We start from the raw sequence: 19,032 nt of genomic DNA, 5'->3' as shown, positions 1-19,032 counted from the left end.
AAAAAAAAAAAAAAAAAAAAAAAAAAAAAAAAAAAAGGAGTTTGTTTTTTTGCATTAGTTGGCAGGTATCATCTTCTGAACACTGATTCATTTCATTTCATCTGAACAACAGAGCTATGTAGCAGTTAAAAGGCCATAGCTTCTGTGCCAAAAGCTGCTTTAAACCTCTATATTAGGCTCCATAACACCCCTTTTGATTTGACTATTCCTCTACCCTTTTTCTCTCCTTCTCCATTGCTCAAATGCTCACGTCCCCACTTTATGTTCATGTCCAGATAAACAATAAACACTTCTAACCAATCACTATGATCCAAATCCGATCAAACTAACCTTTCTAGCCCACATATGTTTAGTTTAGAAGTCGTAAGAGGTTGGTACTCCATTGTTTATACGATGAGCTAGTAATTCTCCCGAAGGGTAACTATTCTTTGAAACAAAGGGCATAGGTAACTTAAGAGAACAAGCTCAAACCTGTGCAGAACGGAACCACCACCGAAGAGGAAGCTTCACTACATTGAAACTTGAAAATGTAGGTGCCTGAACATAGACATATTAATGTGAGATCATATTAATGTGAGATCTCATGAGTTGAGGAGAAGAACTGAGCATTTTTTATAAGGGTGTGAAAACCTCTCCCTAGCAAACGCGTTTTAAAATCTTGAGGGAAAGCCTGCAAAGAAAAGTCCAGAGAGTATAATATCTAGCTAGCGTTGGGCTTGGACGGTTACAATTATAAGTCTAGGGCTAAAGAAAATAACTGAAGCAAAATCCCAATATAAACAAATCACTTGAGAAATTACAAACATCATGTCGTAGGAAGGCCAAGTATTTTTACCATTCCTTTAGCTTTGCAGATAAGTTGTGTACAAAAAGCTTATGGCTCTTATCAGGGTTCGGGACTACCATTTCCATAGGAAACTAATCCCCTTTGCCCAGACAAGGAGGAGCTGGATCTAGACCGACTGGGAGAACCAGAATTTGCAGCACCACGACGTTTATCTGGAGATCTTGAACGTGACGAGCTACAATTATGATTCCTCGACTGCGATCTTTCTTTCTCAGGGGAAAAGTTTTTCTTTGGTCCAAGACGTGATTTTAGTCTTTCACTTATCTGTGTTCGCTTTTCCAAAGGACTAGGACTCCGACTCTTGCTACGGTCTTTGTAACGACCACGATAACTTCCTGGACTGTGTGAAACACTCCGGCTACTCCTTCGATATCTTGATGCATAGAAATTCCAACTCAAACATATTATAAATCTATAGAGACAAAAGGCTGTCGACTAAATCATGTGCAATTGTTTGAGCCAAGTTTCTAATGGTTTATAAATTAGAGACTTTAAGAGTACATTGGATGTTTAAAATAATACAAACTTTCTTAGGTGTAACTATTGCCTGTTTTTAAGTTTTATGGTTATATATATTCGTCATATCAATGTTTTGGGTAAGTATTTAAACAGTACATCCATAGTGAAGCACAACCCCCCCCCCCCCAAAAGCCAAGTTTTACAAGGACTACACTGCAGCAGTTCTTAGAAAACGAGACATTAGGAGCAAAAGACGAGCTCATACAGCGGTCTTATGAACTTTTCTGTGCTTGTGTGACCGTGTGTGAGAGATGGAAAGAGAAAGGAGAAAACCTTGGAGGGCTCCTGCCTCTAGGAGGGCTTCGATATCGCCTATCAGGTGACCGATCACGTTTGTCTGTGTAGCTTGAATACCTTCAAATAAAATGAAAGAACTAAATTCCAAAATCTTTTATATTATAGTTAGTATCTCAAAATAAATATTTACCCACAAAATAATAATAATAATAATAACAACAATAATAAAATTACCCAGCACGATTTCTTCCATAAATGCTTCGACCACCATAACCACGAGGACGTTCGGGTGATGGAGTACGGTAACGACGCACAAATGAATACTGCTCAGTAAAACCACGCCCCTTCCTTACACGTTTTGGAGTGCCATTTGGAGAATGACTTCTTGATGAAGTTTGACTGTGATTTGAAGCTGAAGGATCAGGAGCTTTTCTGAAAGAACCATGAACAGGACTCCGTGAAGGCATTGTCCTATTCCGCTCATCATACTTCATCCCAGAATTTCCTAATGTCTTATCAGGATTTCTGTTAAGATTGTTCCTGGGGCTGTTTCTTGGCCTTTCAGGAGTAGGGCTCCTGTCGGTCATGGATGTAAAAGTTCATGAAGCAACTGCCGGAACATAAACTCGGAACAATTTGAAAAACGGATATAGAAGGGAATGAGAATGAAGTTGAAACCTGGAGTAGTTAGAGCCATCTGAAACAGGATGTTGATTAGGAGATCTCTCAAGTCTCTCAATTTCAGTTTTGTGACTATCGTTCGGAATGTCATCATGCTTCGGGGACAGTTCACCTTCTTCCTGTAATAAATTGACGTCCTGATTTTTCTGTTTTTCCACAGCGGTCTCGGCTACAGGATTCAAGGATTCCTTCTCATCTGTAATATTCAAATCATTTAAGTGTATGGTTCAGTACCATTACCTTGGAGATGTAACATGTGGACTTGTTATGAACACTACTACCACTGGCAGATATTGTCCTCTTTGGGCTTCCCTTCAAGGTTTTTAAAACTTGTCTGCTAAGGAGAGGTTTCCACACCCTTAGAAGGGAACGAAGCATTCCTTATAAGGGTGTGGAAACCTCTCCTCAGCAAATGCGTAAAACCATGAGGCTGACGGCGATAAGAAATGAGCCAAAGCGGACAATATCTGCTAGCAGTAGGTTTGGGCTGTTACAAATCGCATTAATGCAAAAGAAGTCATATTTGAGCGGGAAGAGATACTATACCGATAATTCCTTTTGATTTAGTCTCAGAATGCTTGGAATCCTCTATTTTATGAGTAGTGGTACGATGATCAACTCGTTCACCATCAGAACTACTACTACTATCACTTATACTCATACTCCCGATGTCGGATGAACTACCAGAGCTCCTGAAGGCAAATTATTATCAATGTCCTGAAACACACTGAAAGAATATAACAGAGGAAAGCAGAAAGCTAGAACCCAACTAGACATGACACGAACCATTTAGCCTTGCGCTTTGAATGCTTTCCTACTCGACCTCTTTTCTCTCTTTTTTGGCCTTTTCTTTTCCTTCCATGCTGGGATTTTGCTGTTTTTTTGGATCTCCTCTTCCTGTACTTTCCATCACTCGAGGAACTAGAATCAGAAAGTGACGATTCTGAATCAGAAGAATAGGAATCCGATTCAGTATCAGAGCTGTATGAATCAGATGAAGAGTATCTCCTTCTCTTTTTCTTTCTGTCCTTTAAGGACCTCTTCTGTCTGCCTCTCACTTGGCCATCAGAACTAGATTCTGAAGATGTAATCTTGTTCAACCTTTTCTTTTTCTCTGAAAAAGATTAAAGAACCATGCACAGGCCGTTAGAAGAACACCTTATTTCTTGCTTTGGTTGATCCAATATAACCTACATTAGTTCGTTACCTTTTTCCTTTCTCACCACAGATGGATCCTTAATTTCTGATGGTTCACCACAGTCTACAATTTTCACAGGTTGTCTAGGCTTCCCATCAGCTGTCCCAATCTGCTCAATTTTCTTCACAACATCCATTCCCATCACAACTTTTCCAAAGACAACATGTTTCCTGTTCAAAATTGCAGAAAAGCGTCAAGCAAACATATACTTATCCACATACAATAAAGTTGAATTATTTTCATTTGATTTTTGATTTTCAAGAAGGTGAGAAGGAGCCAGACGGATGGTCGAGAAATTATTGATCTTCAAATCCTAAGGACAGTACAAGAGAATACTCATTACCCATCAAGGTGAGGTTGGGGCTTAAATGTCATGAAGAATTGAGATCCATTAGTGTTTGGACCGCTGTTTGCCATGGAAAGAACACCAGGTCCATCGTGTTTTAGTCTAAAGTTCTCATCTGCAGTTTTCCAAGTTTGTACGATCATAACATGGAACATATTTTGACAAGAGCTCGATGAACACGGGAAAATACCTGAAAATTTTCCTCCATAAACACTTTCACCACCAGTCCCTACAAGGTTGTAAAATGTTGTCCATTAGACGCCCAAACATTAAATAATGACATTTAAAAGGAAAAAAAAAATCCCTTCAAATAATTCATGAGAAGAAAGAAGGGCGTACCATTTCCCCGAGAAAAATCGCCACCCTGTAGGAGCAAAGAAAAAGAATAAACATTGGTCATGGAGAAATATTAAGGGGATAAACAAGTAGATTTAGCAAAAATCAGTGTGTCAACCTTCTGAGGTCTTAATGAACATGTTTAGAATACCTAACATTTTGAAGTAATAAACCCCCATGGTGATACCAGAAATGGCCGAAGGCATGATTTAAGGGAAAGAAAATGGTTAATTTACATTGAAAAAGGCATTGAAATCTTTTCTGGATAAAGAAAGCATGCATGCCAAGAAGCTTCGTTTTAATTTGTGGAAAACAACTCAATCCAATACAGCAAAAGAAAGATTCATTTGATTTTCTTTCACTCATATCAAACACATGCTTACATTCAGCACGTCAAAATAGTGGCCTTTACAGCAAGTCTTTGCAACTATTTAAGGAATAAGTGTAACAGCCCAAGCCTACCGCTAGTAGATATTGTCCGCTTTGGCTCGTTACATATCGCCGTCAGCCTCAATATTAAGATGCATTTTTTAGGGAGAGGTTTCCACACCCTTATAAGGAATGCTTCGTTCTCCTCTCTAACTGATGTGGGATCTCACAATCCAGCCCCCTTGGGGGCCTAGAGTCCTCTTTGGCACATCGCTCGGTGTCTGGATCTAATACCATTTGTAATAGCCCAAATCCACCGCTAGCATATATTGTCGCTTTGGCCCGTTGTGTACCATAGCCGGCCTCACGGTTTTAAAACGTGTCTGATCGGAAGAGATTTTCACACCCTTATAAGGAATAGTTTGTTCTCCTCTCTAACCGATGTGGGATCTCACAATCCAGCACCCTTGGAGGCCTAGCGTCCTCTTTGGCACACCGCCCGGTGTCTGGATTTAATACCATTTGTAACAGCCCAAACCCACCGCTAGCAGATATTGCCGCTTTGGCCCGTTATGTACCGTCGCCAGCCTCATGATTTTAAAACGAGTCCGATCGGGAGAGGTTTTCACACCCTTATAAGGAATGTTTCGTTCTCTTCTCTAACCAGTATGGGATCTCACAATAAGTGCATCGAAAGTGTTTTTCATAATTCAGTTATCAGGTATAAGAGATTTGAAAAGCATTTATTTAAGGAATAAGTGCATGAAAAGCATATATTTCTTTATGTAGTTATGTATTATGATAGAATCAAAACCATTTATTTATTTCTGAATACTCAGCATCTAATGATGAAAAGCAAAGAACAAAAGTAACATACTTGGGCCATGAACCCTTTAATAACTCTATGAAAAAATGTTCCTTTGTAGTGAAGAGGCTTCTCTGTAGTCTTCCCAATCCCCTTTTCACCTGAAAACAAAGAAATTGCAATAAATTCTTACCAAACAGTTACTTTGGCAAGCAATGTCATTGGAAAACAATATATTCGCCCAAAGTATACTGTGTTGATTAGTTATTGTATTTTTTACTATTACCGACTACTATCGGACAAGTGTAGATTACACCAAACAAGTATAATTTCAAAGGTTATTTTCCATATATCAGGCATCTAGCAATAGCAAGAAAGAATCATTAATGGATTCGAGATCAGATATAAAATGATTAGGATTTATTTAAAGATTATTCTCGACGCTTTTTGAATAATAAAATGATAAATAGCTAAACAAATGAATATTACAATATGCATCAAATTTAGATCATTCTTGATATTTCTTGGATAATCAGAAACAAGATTTTAAACTTACAAGCAATAAAACCTACCTGTACAGAGTGCCCTGAAATTTTCGGCGGTTTTAGGAACAACATTGGCAAAGAGCTGCATTGTTCAAAAGAGAACATGTTATCAGAAATCAAGCACATAAAATCTTTTTGCTTCATTTCAACAGATAAAGGGACCAAAGAAATTCACTCACTTCTATGATAATTCTTTGCACTGGTTCCCCGTCAATTGAAACATCCAAGAACACAAGAGGATTTTTCTTCTTGCTCATCACGTTTAGCTTTTCAAGGAAAGAAGAAATTAGTACATCCAAATTAATCAAATGTACAAATTTCTCAAAACTACATCTGGGCAAAATGGAATATGCAACACAGAAATCTAAAATAAAAAAATTGTAGCTCCTTTCATGATTTTAAGCAACATAAAATGAACAAGCTTATCAGATCCCACAATATCATCAACGTTAATCTTCAACGGCTGCCATCTACCAACGTCAAGACATTACATTGCATAAAAGCTTTCTAATACAACGCCAGCTCGAGTATCGTCTCAAGACAACAATCACACAAAACCCTAAACCCTAAACGAAGATCCATTTCGTCTGAAGAGATAAAGCTCCTATAAGCAAATCTTTCGAACTTTAGGAGCTCCAAAATACAAATTCTCATGGAAACAACAAAGAAAAAAAACTTCGTAGAAACAGAAATCCTGCAAGTAGCTGATGGATGAATCAAAATAGCTAGCAGTAGCTTTATGATTGAAACGAAATCACCTTAGATTAGATTGAATGTATCTGAAAATAATTGGCTTCAATGGAGCTCGAAATTAGCTTACCTCACAGATTTTTCTCGCTCCACCAAGATGAACGGCTGAGTTGCCTAAGCTTTCAACGAAGTGAGTTGGGTTTTGGCGATTGAATCCCAGTGTTGGTCCTTTTCTTTTTTTTTTTTTTTCTTTTTTTCTTTTCACTTTCAATTTTATCGTATGGTTTTATTACATTAAACTCGCGTCATTTTCGTACATTACAAATAAGAATACTATTTTTCAATCAAAACTTTTAAAAAAAAAATTCAAAAAATAAGTTATTAAATTTTGAGTTTAATGTCTAAATTTTTTATTGATTCGATTTAAATCTTTTAAAAAATTTAATACTAATGGACCCATTAGATAATAGTATTTTTTTTTAGTTTTATCATTTTAACCGTTTAAAGTATTTTTGAAATAAAATAAGATCGTCCTAAAATAATAATAATAAAAGTATTTTTATTAATTTAATTTCTAAAATATTAAGATTTTTATCATTTTAATTTCTAAACATAATTTTATTTATTTATTCGATTTTTAAATTGATGTGATCGACTTCATTAATATTGACTATCGTTCCTCTAAGTTTTTAGAACTCAAGTAGAAAAGTTGTTCATTTCGGTGTGCTGCACTGTTCCATTACTTTTTTTTTAGATGAATTATATATTTTCAACACGTCGTACTATTGCACGATGCAAAGTGGGATGATAACAATCAATACTATGACTTTCAAGATGGTCGATGTATAGGTTTTACTCGACTTTGACTTAGAACAATTAACGAGTGGATTAAGAACAAGTTTTGCCCTTAAGAGTAACTACATCATGTTTCTAGTGGTACGTATAGGAGCATGTTAAGTAAATTATTGAACATTGAGATACATTTGTCACATTGTTATATCATATGATATTTTTAATGATATATATGTCGTTGTTGACTATACTCTCACCCCTCGATGTCTCTAGAACCGACCCAAACCAAATCAAATGTTGACTTTCTTACAAGTAAAAAATCCAGATTAACACTTGGATATTTCTCATTGGTCGAGTATGGTGGTCCTTAGGGCACCGGATTTTTGCCCACGCGCTTAAAGTTCACATTGAAAACGCGCGTACAAAACGAGGGAAACAAATCGGACTCTGACAACGACGATGCATACTTTCTTCTCATCGGAAGACCTCTCCGAATCCTTCTGGTCGCCACAGCCGCCGCCGCCGCCATCTTCGTCGCCATCGTATTCTCCTTTTCTATCGCTGGATCCTTCCTTGACGATGAACCGAAGCGCCTCTGAGTGGGCGCTCGAGAGGTTTCTCGAGGAAGTTTCGGCGTTGCCTGTGAACAGTTGCCCTTCGACTACCTCCGATCGCGTGGTGGTTTCTCCAGTGGATGTGGCATCTCCTGCTTCTCAGTCGTCGACATCGAAGCGTGATGAAGGTGATGATGAGATTTTGGAGATCAAGAAGGCGGATTGTGATCACGATCGTTCTCAGCCAATTCCGTCGTTGGATCCGTCGAAAATGGCTCGGAGTAATCCTGATCAGTACCATGTGTTTTTGAAGAATCGGCTTGATATGGCTTGCGCTGCTGCGGCTCTGTCGCGGGTAACTATTTTCTCTCTTTTTTGAAACTGATTGGTGTCTGTGCTTTGGGGAGTAGGGATTTGAAATGCAGAACTCTAATTGTGTTTTGAGGTGAAATTGAGGAACTCAATCTGTTTCTTTTGAAAGAGAAGTTGTTTTTAGCCATTTTAGTGTTCGCGACTACAGGTCGCGTCTTCGGAGCCCAATGGCCCAGTCCAGCCAGCCGATCACCCTGGGCAAACATCGAACGCATTGGAATTTGGCATTCAAGCCCCGGGCCAAGGTAGCTTCCGCTCAGGCAGTCTTATGAGCTTTATTATATTCATTATTTATCGTAGTTATCTAGCTATTCCTATGGCTTTCGTTGGCCGTTTTCCATTTGGTGCCGACAGAAGTATTGAGCATTCTCTCGTATATGAGAAGATCTAGTACGTGAAGTCAAATTTGTGGAAAAAATATGGAACATTTCTTTTGTTTTCCAGTTCTCTGTTGTGGGGGGCACGTTGGTACATTGTTCTTGGCGGAGGGTGGTGTTATTTCTTCAGAAGCCGCATCTTTTGAACACCTCGACTGCGAAGTGTTGATTTTGTCTCATCAAGTTGAGTTTCCGTAATTATGAATTATGGATTGAAAAGTTGCCGGTTGTAGTGCATGGCATAATGACATGCAACCGGACTTTTCTCACTCCACTCTGGTAATATTGAATGTCTGGACTCTTTTCGGTAGCTCTACAGTTATCTTTTCTAATATTTGATGATGTTCATCTCCTAGTAAGCTAGTTTGATTATTCTATTGATCTCCTGGAATGCTAAATTTTTTTGTTATCATCCCTGTCGTCTTATTATTTGAAGTCCTTTATTTTTATCTTGTTAGGTCTTTAGGTATTATTTCGGCTCATTCATTGATACGATGAATGGTATATATAGAGGGTCCCTATCGGATATCAATTACATAAAATGCTCCAATGTTTTTTTTTCTTTTTTTGCTCCATTTTTCGACGATAATTTTTGTAAGCTGCTTTTTTATTCTTTCACTCTCTCAATGTAAGTTTGGCATCTATAAAAAGGGGGAAAAAAACATGCTTAAGATAGTAGTCAAAATATATATTTTTTTTTTGGGGAACTTATATTTTACTAGTTAGTACCCTTTTCTTGATTTATCTTGTCCCTTCCAACTCTTTTTACCATTGGAACTGTGTGCTATAACTGCAATATCACTTTTTCTAAATGGTGGCTAAGGCTCTGATCGTGGAACTTCAACAAAAGAAAGTGAGGCTACCGGTAGTCAACTTGGGATCCCATCCTTACCTGCAGTGCCTAAGAAGCTTGGGATACAAGCTGTGCAAACAACAAGTGGATCATCCAGAGACGAGTCCGATGATGATGATCTTGAAGGAGACATTGAAAACATTGAGAATATGGATCCTGGTGATGCAAGACGAGCTAGGAGGTAATATATTTCCGTTGATTGAGAATATTGACTCAAGCAACGATCATTTGATCACCCTCTGGTTATTGTTTACTTCTTATGCCTTCTATTATTCTTTTCCCCCGTTATAATTTTTAGAGAAGGTATTGTTGTTACATCTTCTTTGATGATATAAGTTCATCATGTGCTAAACTTAATTCTCATATCAAATCCCCTCCACAATCACGTTGTACCTTTGTGAAACAAAAAAGCTTGAAGTTGCACCTTCCAATAAAATATTTTGGAAAAGAGCACTTATTAGAAAAATTCTGTAATTTTTACTAATAGAGATATGTCAAGCATGTTTACTTTGCATTTAAATAAAAACTATCCTCTTTTCTTGTTGCTACTATTGAGGGGTTTTTTGTGTGATCGTTATTGGTTTTTGGGAAAGTAAGATACCTCATCTTCCATCCTGTCCTTTTACTTGTTTAGTAAGTGTTATTGTCTGGAAGAGTTTTTGTTTCTAATCAGTAAATAAATATTAGAGAAAGGAGAGAAAAAGAAGCCATATGCGAAAAATCAATCCTTCTGCCCAATTTGTTGCCCGGTCCTAGCTTTACTCACTTGACATTGATGGTGGCCTAGGATGTTGTCAAATAGAGAATCAGCAAGACGCTCCAGACGACGAAAACAAGCACACTTGAATGAACTTGAGACACAGGTACCCTTATATGTTCTCGGTTACTTTCCTTTCTTACTAAAACATTTACTAAATGTGGTTCCTTTTCTAAAGGTTGGTCAACTTAGGGTTGAACACTCTACTTTGTTAAAGCGTCTAACAGATGTAAATCAGAAGTACGATGATGCAGCTGTTGACAATAGAATTTTAAAAGCTGATATCGAGACTTTAAGAGCGAAGGTTAGTCATTGTTGTTTTTTTCTTTTTGGTTCTTTTTCTCCCTTGGGGGTAAAGGAAGGAGTGGGGGGAAGAAAGAAAAGAAGAATAACATAAAAGACCAAAACAAGGACAAAAAGGACTTTGAACATCTAATTAAAGCAGAAATTAGGCATTGCGCTCTCCCTTGCGGAATGGTTAAAGTTCTGATGCATTCCTCTTCATCTACCTTTGGCAATTCTTGATCGTGGATGATAGTACTTTCCTCCTGTTCCTTCATTCTTTTCTTCCACGTAAGAGTGCCATTTCCACATTTTTCAGGTTCACCCTGCTCCGTTATCATAGGCTCTTTTTTATTGGTTCCTAGGCAGCACTATAAACTGTTTTCATAAATGCAAGATGAACAAACTTTTTAAAAGTGCATCAAAACCGAAACTACAACGGATTAATCTAGTGGTCAGTAAGGGCCAATGTAAATAGCAAAGAGCTCAAAGGGAATAGGTTGAAATCATGATTTCTACCTATATAGTATTTAATTTCTTACGAGCTACTTTGAAAACTAAATGTAGTAGGGTATTTTAGTTATCCCATGAGAATAGCCTTGGTGCACTTAATCTGGCCTGAACATTCACAATTATTAAAAAAAAAAAGGAAAACAAAGGCATCTGAACCATATTAAAGAACAATATTGTCTATTGAATTGTTTTGTACCTTGACGAGTGAAGGTACACCGAAAAGAAACCATCTTGTGTTCGTCGATGCACCTTGATGATAGACGGTGTAAGATTTCAGAAAATTTAAATGCCCATGATTTGCACATTCTCCAGCACAATTGTTAGTGTACTTGCCTTCTCAATGTTGTGGCATTGCCACCTCAACCAGACTAGTGTGTTATAGGAGAGGTATGATTTTAATCATCAAGTGCACTTGGATGATAGAAAGTGATTGAGGAAGTCTCAATTGGTAGATTGTTGTCAATAGCTTACTTGTCTATTGACATAGGCCAAAGAGTGTGAACACGTGTTGTGTCGTTGGATAGGACACATCTAAGACACCTATCTCAGTGTCCATTTTTTTTGGTATTTTTGTTAAACCTGGGACACACCATGGACAAGTCACCTATTCTTTCGGATACATTTAATGTCACAACCGTACTAAGGAGAGAGTAGGATTGATAAACTAAGGCATAATTAAAATTTGAGACAACAATGTTGTTAAGAGTGTCAAAGACTAACTTAAAGGGGGTTGGATAAGGCTGACCATATCTTCAAAAGTCGGGGTTCCAATGTGATTCTTGACAAGCACTTTAGAGTTAAGTTTGTCTATATGAAAGATGAAAGCTCGTCAAATTTGGTGTAAATTGGATACTTGACAAACACTCAACCAATGACTCATTGCCAAAATGACATCTACTCTTGCTGAAGCAATATACCTTAGAATATACTACAAGTGAAGGCATGGTGTCAACTCTCCACCATCGTTGGGTCCCAGACCTAAATGAGCTACCCCTTGACACATGCATGTGTCATGGTGTGCGGAAGCATCGCAATACAAGTGTCTTGGGCGTTTTCTTTCAATGGGTTTCTGAGGACTGTGTCAAACAACACGGGTGTGCTAACATTGCGCCCCTTCCCTTGAGTCAGAGATTGGTATATAAGGTCATTCTTCGACAAGGTATGCAGAAATGACTAAACATGGACACGAGAGGGTTCATGCTTGTTACCATTAGGATGAATGAATGTTCGAGATGTTTTGATCATAAAAGATTACTCATGGGTTGGTTCTCTATAAGCGTGTCAAAGTGAACAGTGAAGACCGATGACATCTCAAGTCTCAGTATGCATCATGAAGCATCAGTGGGACTCCAGAGTTACGGTTTGCATTATATTGAACCGATTTGTCCCGATAAGCTTTGTAATGCCTTGATAAGCTCTGGCATCAACATGCCCTTATAAGCGTTATAATGCTCCAATAGGCTCTAGTAAGCGTTGAAATCACTTGATAAGCTTCGGTTGAGTGTTTTGAGGTTGTTTTAATCCAATGAAGGGTCCAAACACATCTTGGTGAAGTTTCGGATCAAGTCTGTGTTATTAAGAACTAAGTGACAAGATGAGATGCGACGTTGCATTTGAAAGAACTTGGCCTAGTGTAGAAGCAAGGTTGAACCAAGTCAGTTAGAGTCCTAATCAAGTGAAAATGCATGTACATGCAATGTGTATGGCTGAATGAAGCTTAATTTCTGTATGAGTTTTGTTTGATCGGCGAAGGAGAACCTCGCCTACAGTCCGACGAAGTCACAAAGCTGGTAAAAAAGTGTAATGGGGATTGAGTTTTCCTCCAGGTTGATTATGATTGTGTCAAAATCATGGCGTTGTGCAATTTGAAAAGTACGAACATGACACTTAACATGGAACTCCCAAAAAAAATATATCTTCCCTAACCCTTAAAAAAAACTTCCGATTATAAATAAGAAAACTCGGAAAGAAAGAAAAGAAAAATAAGCCCACATTTTTTCAACCGGCCGTCGAACCCTTTTTTGACATTTTTTGTAATCTTGTACAAAATACAATATCTTAGGGGATTTCTCTACCCACAAAATTCTTTTGTATTTACAACCTGTTGTAATTACAACTCTTGTTGATTATTAGTGATTGGAAGGCTCTTAATGGTGTAGTTTTTTTAGGTGCCCATTCTTGTAGAGTACAAGGATGGATTTACTATATAGTGAGAATAGTATGATGCCTGATTTTATGTTTTTGGGAAATCAATAGGATATTTATGAATATTGTACGTGAATTTTCAGGTGAAAATGGCTGAAGAAACAGTGAAGAGAGTGACAGGAGTGAATCCACTGCTTGTTGCCATGTCTCAAAGCCAAATGCCGTTTGTCAGTGGCCGAATGCCTACGCAATCCAACACCCAATTCTTCCACCGAAACATGTCTCCATTTGCAAACAGCCCCCCACATCACCAGAATTTGGAAGGCCCTGTTCCAACTATTTCCCCACCCATTCCACATGTTGGAAGATCACAAAATGACGTGGCAACCAAAATGACCGATATGCCCTCCGTGCATATTGATCACGTGCAGAAGCAGACCATGCATGGCCCAATGTCAGGTTGGGATGCAGAACCTTCAAACGCTGCTCCAAACCACAAGAATTGAATGCCGTTTCTGTTCCAAATTTATTTTCCAAAGACCCAGGTGGGTCTTTTGCGAGGTATCAACCATTTACATGTATCATCAGGCTTGTGGCATTAAAGGGATTAATAAGAAATGAAATACTCCTTACCTATTGTTTTCATTTCATGTTCCATTATGTAATAAGACTTGGATCCCGTTTTAAGTGGGTATTTTTTTAGAAGCAAAAATCAGCTGGCTAGTTGGTTGGTTCCATATAAAGGAACTGAATACAGCCTTAGAAAGGAACTGAATACAGCAATTTGTGCACTATAGCTATTTCCCAAGCTACATTCAAGCTTTGAATTGAAGAAAAAAGATGAGCATCTATGAGTAAAATTGAATGTGATATAGATTTTCTTGTCATGTCTGGTCTCTTTCAGGTGTTAAAAGAGAGGAAATCGCTTGGGTGAGTAAAATTGAATACAATATTTTAGAGATGTTACAAATATATTTGACGGACAGCAATATTTCCTTGATCCATATACTTCTGTTATACTGTCGCTACAGAATGATGATAAATGATCTGTCTAAACTTGGTTCCTAACTAATGTTGAAGCTGATAAGCAGCGGCGAGCTTCATGTATCAAAAAGGTGAAGAGCTCGCCAGAAAGATCAAAAAAAGAAACTGCAAACTGGTTGGAGAGATGCAAAGATTAATGTTATCAGTCTGATCTTGGCCTGTGTGAACCATTCTTGGGATTGTTGTATAATGGCAAAATCCAATGGGATCCATATTTTCTTCTTCCACAACACCTCCAATACACAACCAAAACAGCAGCCAACACTCCCATGGGAATCGCCCATCTGTTTCACCAAATAAACCAAGAAAACCAGTTAAACTCACATCAGTTTCAACACCATATATGACATCCAAACATGATCTTCTAGTGAGATGAAAGGTCATTCTCTCTATGAACAAACCAAAAGTTACCAGTCATGAAGGTGTATTTCTAGAAATAGTTGGAGGAACTGAAAACACTATCCTTCCTCAATAAAATCATTCATTTACACTGTCAAATGATCTAAGACTTGAAGGTTTCAATTTTTAGGCATGAGAATGTGTCGGTATGAAGCTCATACTTAGATATAAGGTATGGTATATTCAATAACCAGAAAAGTTCTAACCTGTCCAAATCCAGGATGGGGCTATAAACGATTGTTTCCCAGGTGACTACAACAAAATGCCACACAGGGCTGTAGTAAAGGGTCTCGGCCGACCAGAACATCCTCGTGTATATCTCCAAAAAGATGAAGAGCAGCCATGCCCCAATTTCAATTAAGAAGAACTTTATAACAAACCTTCCCACAATCACCATGCCAAGAGAAAACGCCACCATCCAATTGAAAAGCCTGTGATTGTATTCCTTGATAAAGAGAGATCGTGACTTCCCTAACATCTGCAAATCATGACTCATCCATGATTAGAAACTTCAGCTTCTGAAACTGTATATGGTCGATTTGAAAACGTATGTGGAAAACATCTAGAAAGAAATGGGGTCATGTAATGAACACAGTACAAATCAAATTTATTCTTTTTAAAACAAAATAAATTTCAAAATACCGATTGAGACACCACATGAAGGTCACTAAAACAACTTGAAAGATATTTGTAACTTTATGAATAAATCAGGTCATTAAAACGAGTTTTGTTTACGAGCAAAACTAAGCGAAACACCCATTTCACTGTCATCTATGTTCCATGAAATTAACATAAAATCAGAATTAAACATCAAGATAACGATACTCCAATGTGAGAGGAATAAGTGGATGTGTAAGACAACAAATGAAAAAATAAAATAAAATGATTAACTGATGGCCGCATTACCTTTGACATACGTTGCTCATAGTTTTCTTTTGATGGTCCAACACACTCTTGCTCAAAACTTTGATTGCATTGCAGAAAACCTGCATTGAATTTTGCCATTGACGGAAGCCTTAGAGCTTGAAGGTGGTCCATTTGATCTTCACACTTCGTATACAGTGCCTCACAGAGCTTTGAGGATTGATACCGATTTGCCAATATAATGTTACTATGCACCTATAAACAATTTTTAGAGGTTAGGGAGCTTACATAACAAGGGGCTTAGAAATCAAAGGAAAAAAACATGTTATTCAAGCAATTGTAGTGGAGGCCAATGATAAACAATGCATGCTAAGAACCAAACATGAAGAAGTTCTCTTTGATTATCACTATTATTACAACTACTACTAGAAACTATTAAGAGACTAGCACTGCAAGATGGTTCTCTCAGTTTCATCCAAATGAATTGTTTACTTCAACTTCACAAGAAATAGGCTAAAATACACCAAGGTATCAGATGTTTAGCAACTATTATTCACTAATTTGAAGATACTTGACATCATACTCCAAAAAATTAAGACTACTTTTAATAGAGAAGTTGAAACCTTGTCGATTTCTTCATCAAGTTGTGTGACTGACTTCTTTGCATGGTGACGGCCAAAATGTTGTTCATCGAAAGCTCGCATTGCCTCAGCTCGATGGATTTCATGGGTTCCTTGCAGAGATTGCTCTGTCATAGGTAAATGCACCGTTGCCATTCTGTCACTGTATATTTTCAAACATCGCTCAAGAACACCCTTGTTGAATACCTCAACAAGAGATCCGGTAGATGGAATTTCCCCTTTATTCAATGCTTCAAGAATCTAAAAGTGAAGCAAAATGTAAATTGAAATTACAAATAAATCATGTATTTATAAAAATTAAAGAAAAAAATGGATGCATACATCATTTAAATGTTCATCAAATTGTTAGTGGAACCACTAGTGAAAAGACTGGTAACGAGCAAATAAATTCGAGACAATAAAATGCACATTCACCTGTTCTAAAAAGGATACAAATTCCTTCCCGTTCATAGATTTTCCCTGCACAATCTTCGGACGGATAATGCTCGTAACAAGCTTTTTTAACTCTTCCCTCTTTGTAACATATGTTGGCTCCAGCTCACCATCCTTCATATCACAAAGCTTGATTCTTTGAAGATGAGGCTGTTAAAAGCATAAAAATCACAATTTTATTGGACTCCTCAAGAAAAAGTTTTGAAAGAAATATGGTCCTATATGCCTAGAACATAGCTTGCTACTACCATGCATATCAGTTTTTATAGAAATAACATGTTTTGACATAGAAGTAAATGTGCATGCAAGGATCCCTTCTTCCTAACACCACAATTAAGCATAACCCCATGTTAATAATGAAACTGAACGTAGAGATGATCAAAAAATGAGGAAGGGTCATACTTGTGGTAAGCTGAAGGCTGTACTATTATCTCCCATAATAGCCAAAGAATCTCGAATTTGGTTTACCTGATGCAATTACAGAGATCACGCCTTTTCTCCCTGAAAAATAAATGTTTTTCTTTTCTTTCCATAAAAAACGAAACAGAAGTCTGAGGGTGAATACCAGATCAATGTTTTTGTTTCCTGCATTTATCATAAAAGCATCATGCATTAAAAAAAAATCTTACAAATATGCTAAGATACTTTAGAATGAATAAGTCTAGTCTTATTGCAGTAAAACATTAAAACCAACCTTCTCTATTAGGCACTTGTTTTAGAGCTTCATTCACCATTTCTTGAACACTTTTTCCTTCTATAAAACAGCAACAGAAAAGTCAAATAAATCTAGAGTACAAAAATTGGGGGCAGGAAGAACAGGACACCTCCTTTTAATTCCCTATTTGATGGCCAAAAATATATACAAAGCTCCAGCCGAAGTGTCAGAAACAAAATACATTGGGTCAAATCTTAGACTTAATGGGCCAATTTTTTTTTTTTTTTTTTTTTTTTAAAAAAAAACAAGAAACAAGACCAATTAACAGCATTATAGCCAGAGGATTTTAAGATTACTCTGTCAGATTGACATAAGAATTCTGGCTATTAGGCACTAAACCTAATAGCCTCCCAAAGTAAACCGTCAATGTCAATAATCTTCTTCAACCAATTGCTATGGTTTTTAAGATCATATTGCTTCTTTATGATCGTGACAATTGGAGCTCCCACTTGTAAGTCTTTTTGTGGCTTAGTCTGGTAAGTTTGATTTTCTTCTTTCATTTCTCTTGGTGCAAGTGAATTTTTCTTACAAAAAAATGTATTGTTTCAAAACAAATCAAACATTTAAAGCAATATTAATTGGCTTTAAGAATAATTAAGAGAACAACTAGGCCTACGGTGTTGGGATTCAAAGATCACCTTCTTCGACAGGAATACAACTCCATCTAAATTTAATAGTCAAGGATGTTGAGTATACTTCAATACCAAGCACCTTTGCCTTCTCATATAACTAATATGGATATACTGACGTCTATCCAGTAAGCATACTTCATTCCCACTAATCAAACGGCATATGACATGCTGATGTGATCAATTTGGATCAATTTGAAAGATTAAATTATGATTATAAGAATTATAAAAAAAAAAAAAAAAAATGCAGAATCATTAGATAACTTGAAAACTGTGTGCAAAAGTCACGAAAGCAGGGAACCTACGTAGAAAATCACGCTGAATAAGCCATAGCAACTTAGCAGGCTCAAAGGCAACATCTTGTCCCTACAGATTATAAAGTAACAGATCTCCGTTATAAGGTGTGATGGAGGAAGAATGAAAGTAACTAAAACAGGGCTAAAAGTTTACTACCTTCACTCTACATGCCCACGAGCAGCGTGCAGAATAAAACATGTAACAGTCAGATTGCAACATAAGAAATTTAAAAACCCAACAAGAAAAAAATGTTAATTTACAAAAGCATCTAAATTTTGATGAATGAGCTTATAAGTCCTTGAACTCTTAAAAGGTTTAATAATGTTCCTAAGTTTTCAATTTTGCATTAAGTCTCAATCTTCAATATCACTACTCAAATATTGATGTAGCATGCTAATTGGATAAGCAAGTGATGATTTGGCACTTTGGCATGGAGTGGCACACTGAAATAGGTTAATCGAATAAAATAAGGGTGGGCCAGCAAAAATATTTGATGGGGTGAGAGCCAAGAGGGCAGAATACATTTGAACCAAATTGTTTTTGTCTGATTGCTCTTACTTTATTCAACTGACCAATTCTCACATCATGCTACATCATTACTAGTTAGTTCAACCAACAAATCAGGTCAACATTTAAGTAACCATGTAAACAATTAACGATGTACAACAATAAAAATTAACATACACAGCTTTCAAAGTTTAGGAACTAAATTTGTAATTTAACAAAAAAAAAAAAAAAAAAAAAAAAAAAAAAAAAAAAAAAAAAAAAAAAAAAAAAAAAAAAAAAAAAAAAA

At 37.0% G+C, this 19,032-nt stretch overlaps 3 protein-coding genes across 4 annotated transcripts in view; 1 reads left to right on the top strand and 2 right to left on the bottom strand.

Annotated features, from left to right (window-relative positions):
• Positions 1 to 745: 745 nt before the first annotated feature.
• On the bottom strand, positions 746 to 6,832 carry LOC111488852 (peptidyl-prolyl cis-trans isomerase CYP63-like). Of its 2 annotated transcripts, none has more exons than XM_023136795.1 (14): positions 6,704 to 6,832; positions 6,063 to 6,149; positions 5,911 to 5,965; positions 5,411 to 5,499; positions 4,168 to 4,192; positions 4,019 to 4,057; positions 3,826 to 3,943; positions 3,492 to 3,652; positions 3,071 to 3,398; positions 2,831 to 2,976; positions 2,282 to 2,480; positions 1,838 to 2,179; positions 1,640 to 1,720; positions 746 to 1,220 (listed from the first exon to the last, which is right to left on the bottom strand). In XM_023136795.1, exons 2-14 carry the CDS (start codon positions 6,138 to 6,140, stop codon positions 887 to 889), a joined length of 1,995 nt encoding a protein of 664 aa, XP_022992563.1. In that variant the 5' UTR covers positions 6,141 to 6,149; positions 6,704 to 6,832; the 3' UTR covers positions 746 to 886. The 2 variants fall into 2 exon arrangements, with proteins under 2 accessions (XP_022992563.1, XP_022992564.1); XM_023136796.1 differs by having other exon boundaries at positions 2,840 to 2,976.
• Positions 6,833 to 7,796: 964 nt separating this feature from the next.
• On the top strand, positions 7,797 to 14,105 carry LOC111488854 (light-inducible protein CPRF2-like). Its single transcript, XM_023136798.1, has 6 exons — positions 7,797 to 8,274; positions 8,440 to 8,536; positions 9,492 to 9,702; positions 10,309 to 10,384; positions 10,457 to 10,582; positions 13,362 to 14,105. The coding sequence occupies exons 1-6, from the start codon at positions 7,825 to 7,827 to the stop codon at positions 13,722 to 13,724; spliced, it is 1,323 nt and encodes a 440-aa protein (XP_022992566.1). The 5' UTR covers positions 7,797 to 7,824; the 3' UTR covers positions 13,725 to 14,105.
• Positions 14,106 to 14,123: 18 nt separating this feature from the next.
• LOC111488853 (guanylate-binding protein 4) overlaps positions 14,124 to 19,032 on the bottom strand; it is a 9,875-nt gene continuing 4,966 nt past the window's right edge. The window contains exons 8-17 of the mRNA XM_023136797.1: positions 18,396 to 18,402; positions 18,248 to 18,308; positions 17,293 to 17,352; positions 17,164 to 17,183; positions 17,001 to 17,066; positions 16,581 to 16,748; positions 16,149 to 16,406; positions 15,568 to 15,780; positions 14,868 to 15,139; positions 14,124 to 14,546 (exon numbers count right to left, since the gene is read on the bottom strand). Coding sequence (XP_022992565.1) covers positions 14,405 to 14,546; positions 14,868 to 15,139; positions 15,568 to 15,780; positions 16,149 to 16,406; positions 16,581 to 16,748; positions 17,001 to 17,066; positions 17,164 to 17,183; positions 17,293 to 17,352; positions 18,248 to 18,308; positions 18,396 to 18,402 — 1,267 coding nt within the window. The 3' untranslated portion in view covers positions 14,124 to 14,404. The remainder of the gene's footprint in view (positions 14,547 to 14,867; positions 15,140 to 15,567; positions 15,781 to 16,148; positions 16,407 to 16,580; positions 16,749 to 17,000; positions 17,067 to 17,163; positions 17,184 to 17,292; positions 17,353 to 18,247; positions 18,309 to 18,395; positions 18,403 to 19,032) is intronic.

The sequence above is a fragment of the Cucurbita maxima genome, unplaced genomic scaffold (assembly GCF_002738345.1).
Source record: "Cucurbita maxima cultivar Rimu unplaced genomic scaffold, Cmax_1.0 Cma_Scf00013, whole genome shotgun sequence".
NCBI classification, from domain to species: Eukaryota; Viridiplantae; Streptophyta; class Magnoliopsida; order Cucurbitales; family Cucurbitaceae; genus Cucurbita; species Cucurbita maxima.
This window is presented reverse-complemented; position numbering and strand designations above follow the sequence as displayed.

Bases quoted from the DNA above. Each gene is read 5' to 3' on its own strand.
- LOC111488852 (XM_023136795.1), bottom strand. From the start codon at position 6,140: ATGAGCAAGAAGAAAAATCCTCTTGTGTTCTTGGATGTTTCAATTGAC. The intron at 4,193-5,410 runs GTATGTTACTTT...TTGCTCCTACAG, and splicing joins TTAAAGGGTTCATGGCCCAA to GGTGGCGATTTTTCTCGGGG. The intron at 3,653-3,825 runs GTAATGAGTATT...AATTTTGAACAG, and splicing joins CCCCAACCTCACCTTGATGG to GAAACATGTTGTCTTTGGAA.
- LOC111488854 (XM_023136798.1), top strand. From the start codon at position 7,825: ATGCATACTTTCTTCTCATCGGAAGACCTCTCCGAATCCTTCTGGTCG. The intron at 8,537-9,491 runs GTAGCTTCCGCT...ATGGTGGCTAAG, and splicing joins CATTCAAGCCCCGGGCCAAG to GCTCTGATCGTGGAACTTCA. The intron at 9,703-10,308 runs GTAATATATTTC...ATGGTGGCCTAG, and splicing joins GATGCAAGACGAGCTAGGAG to GATGTTGTCAAATAGAGAAT.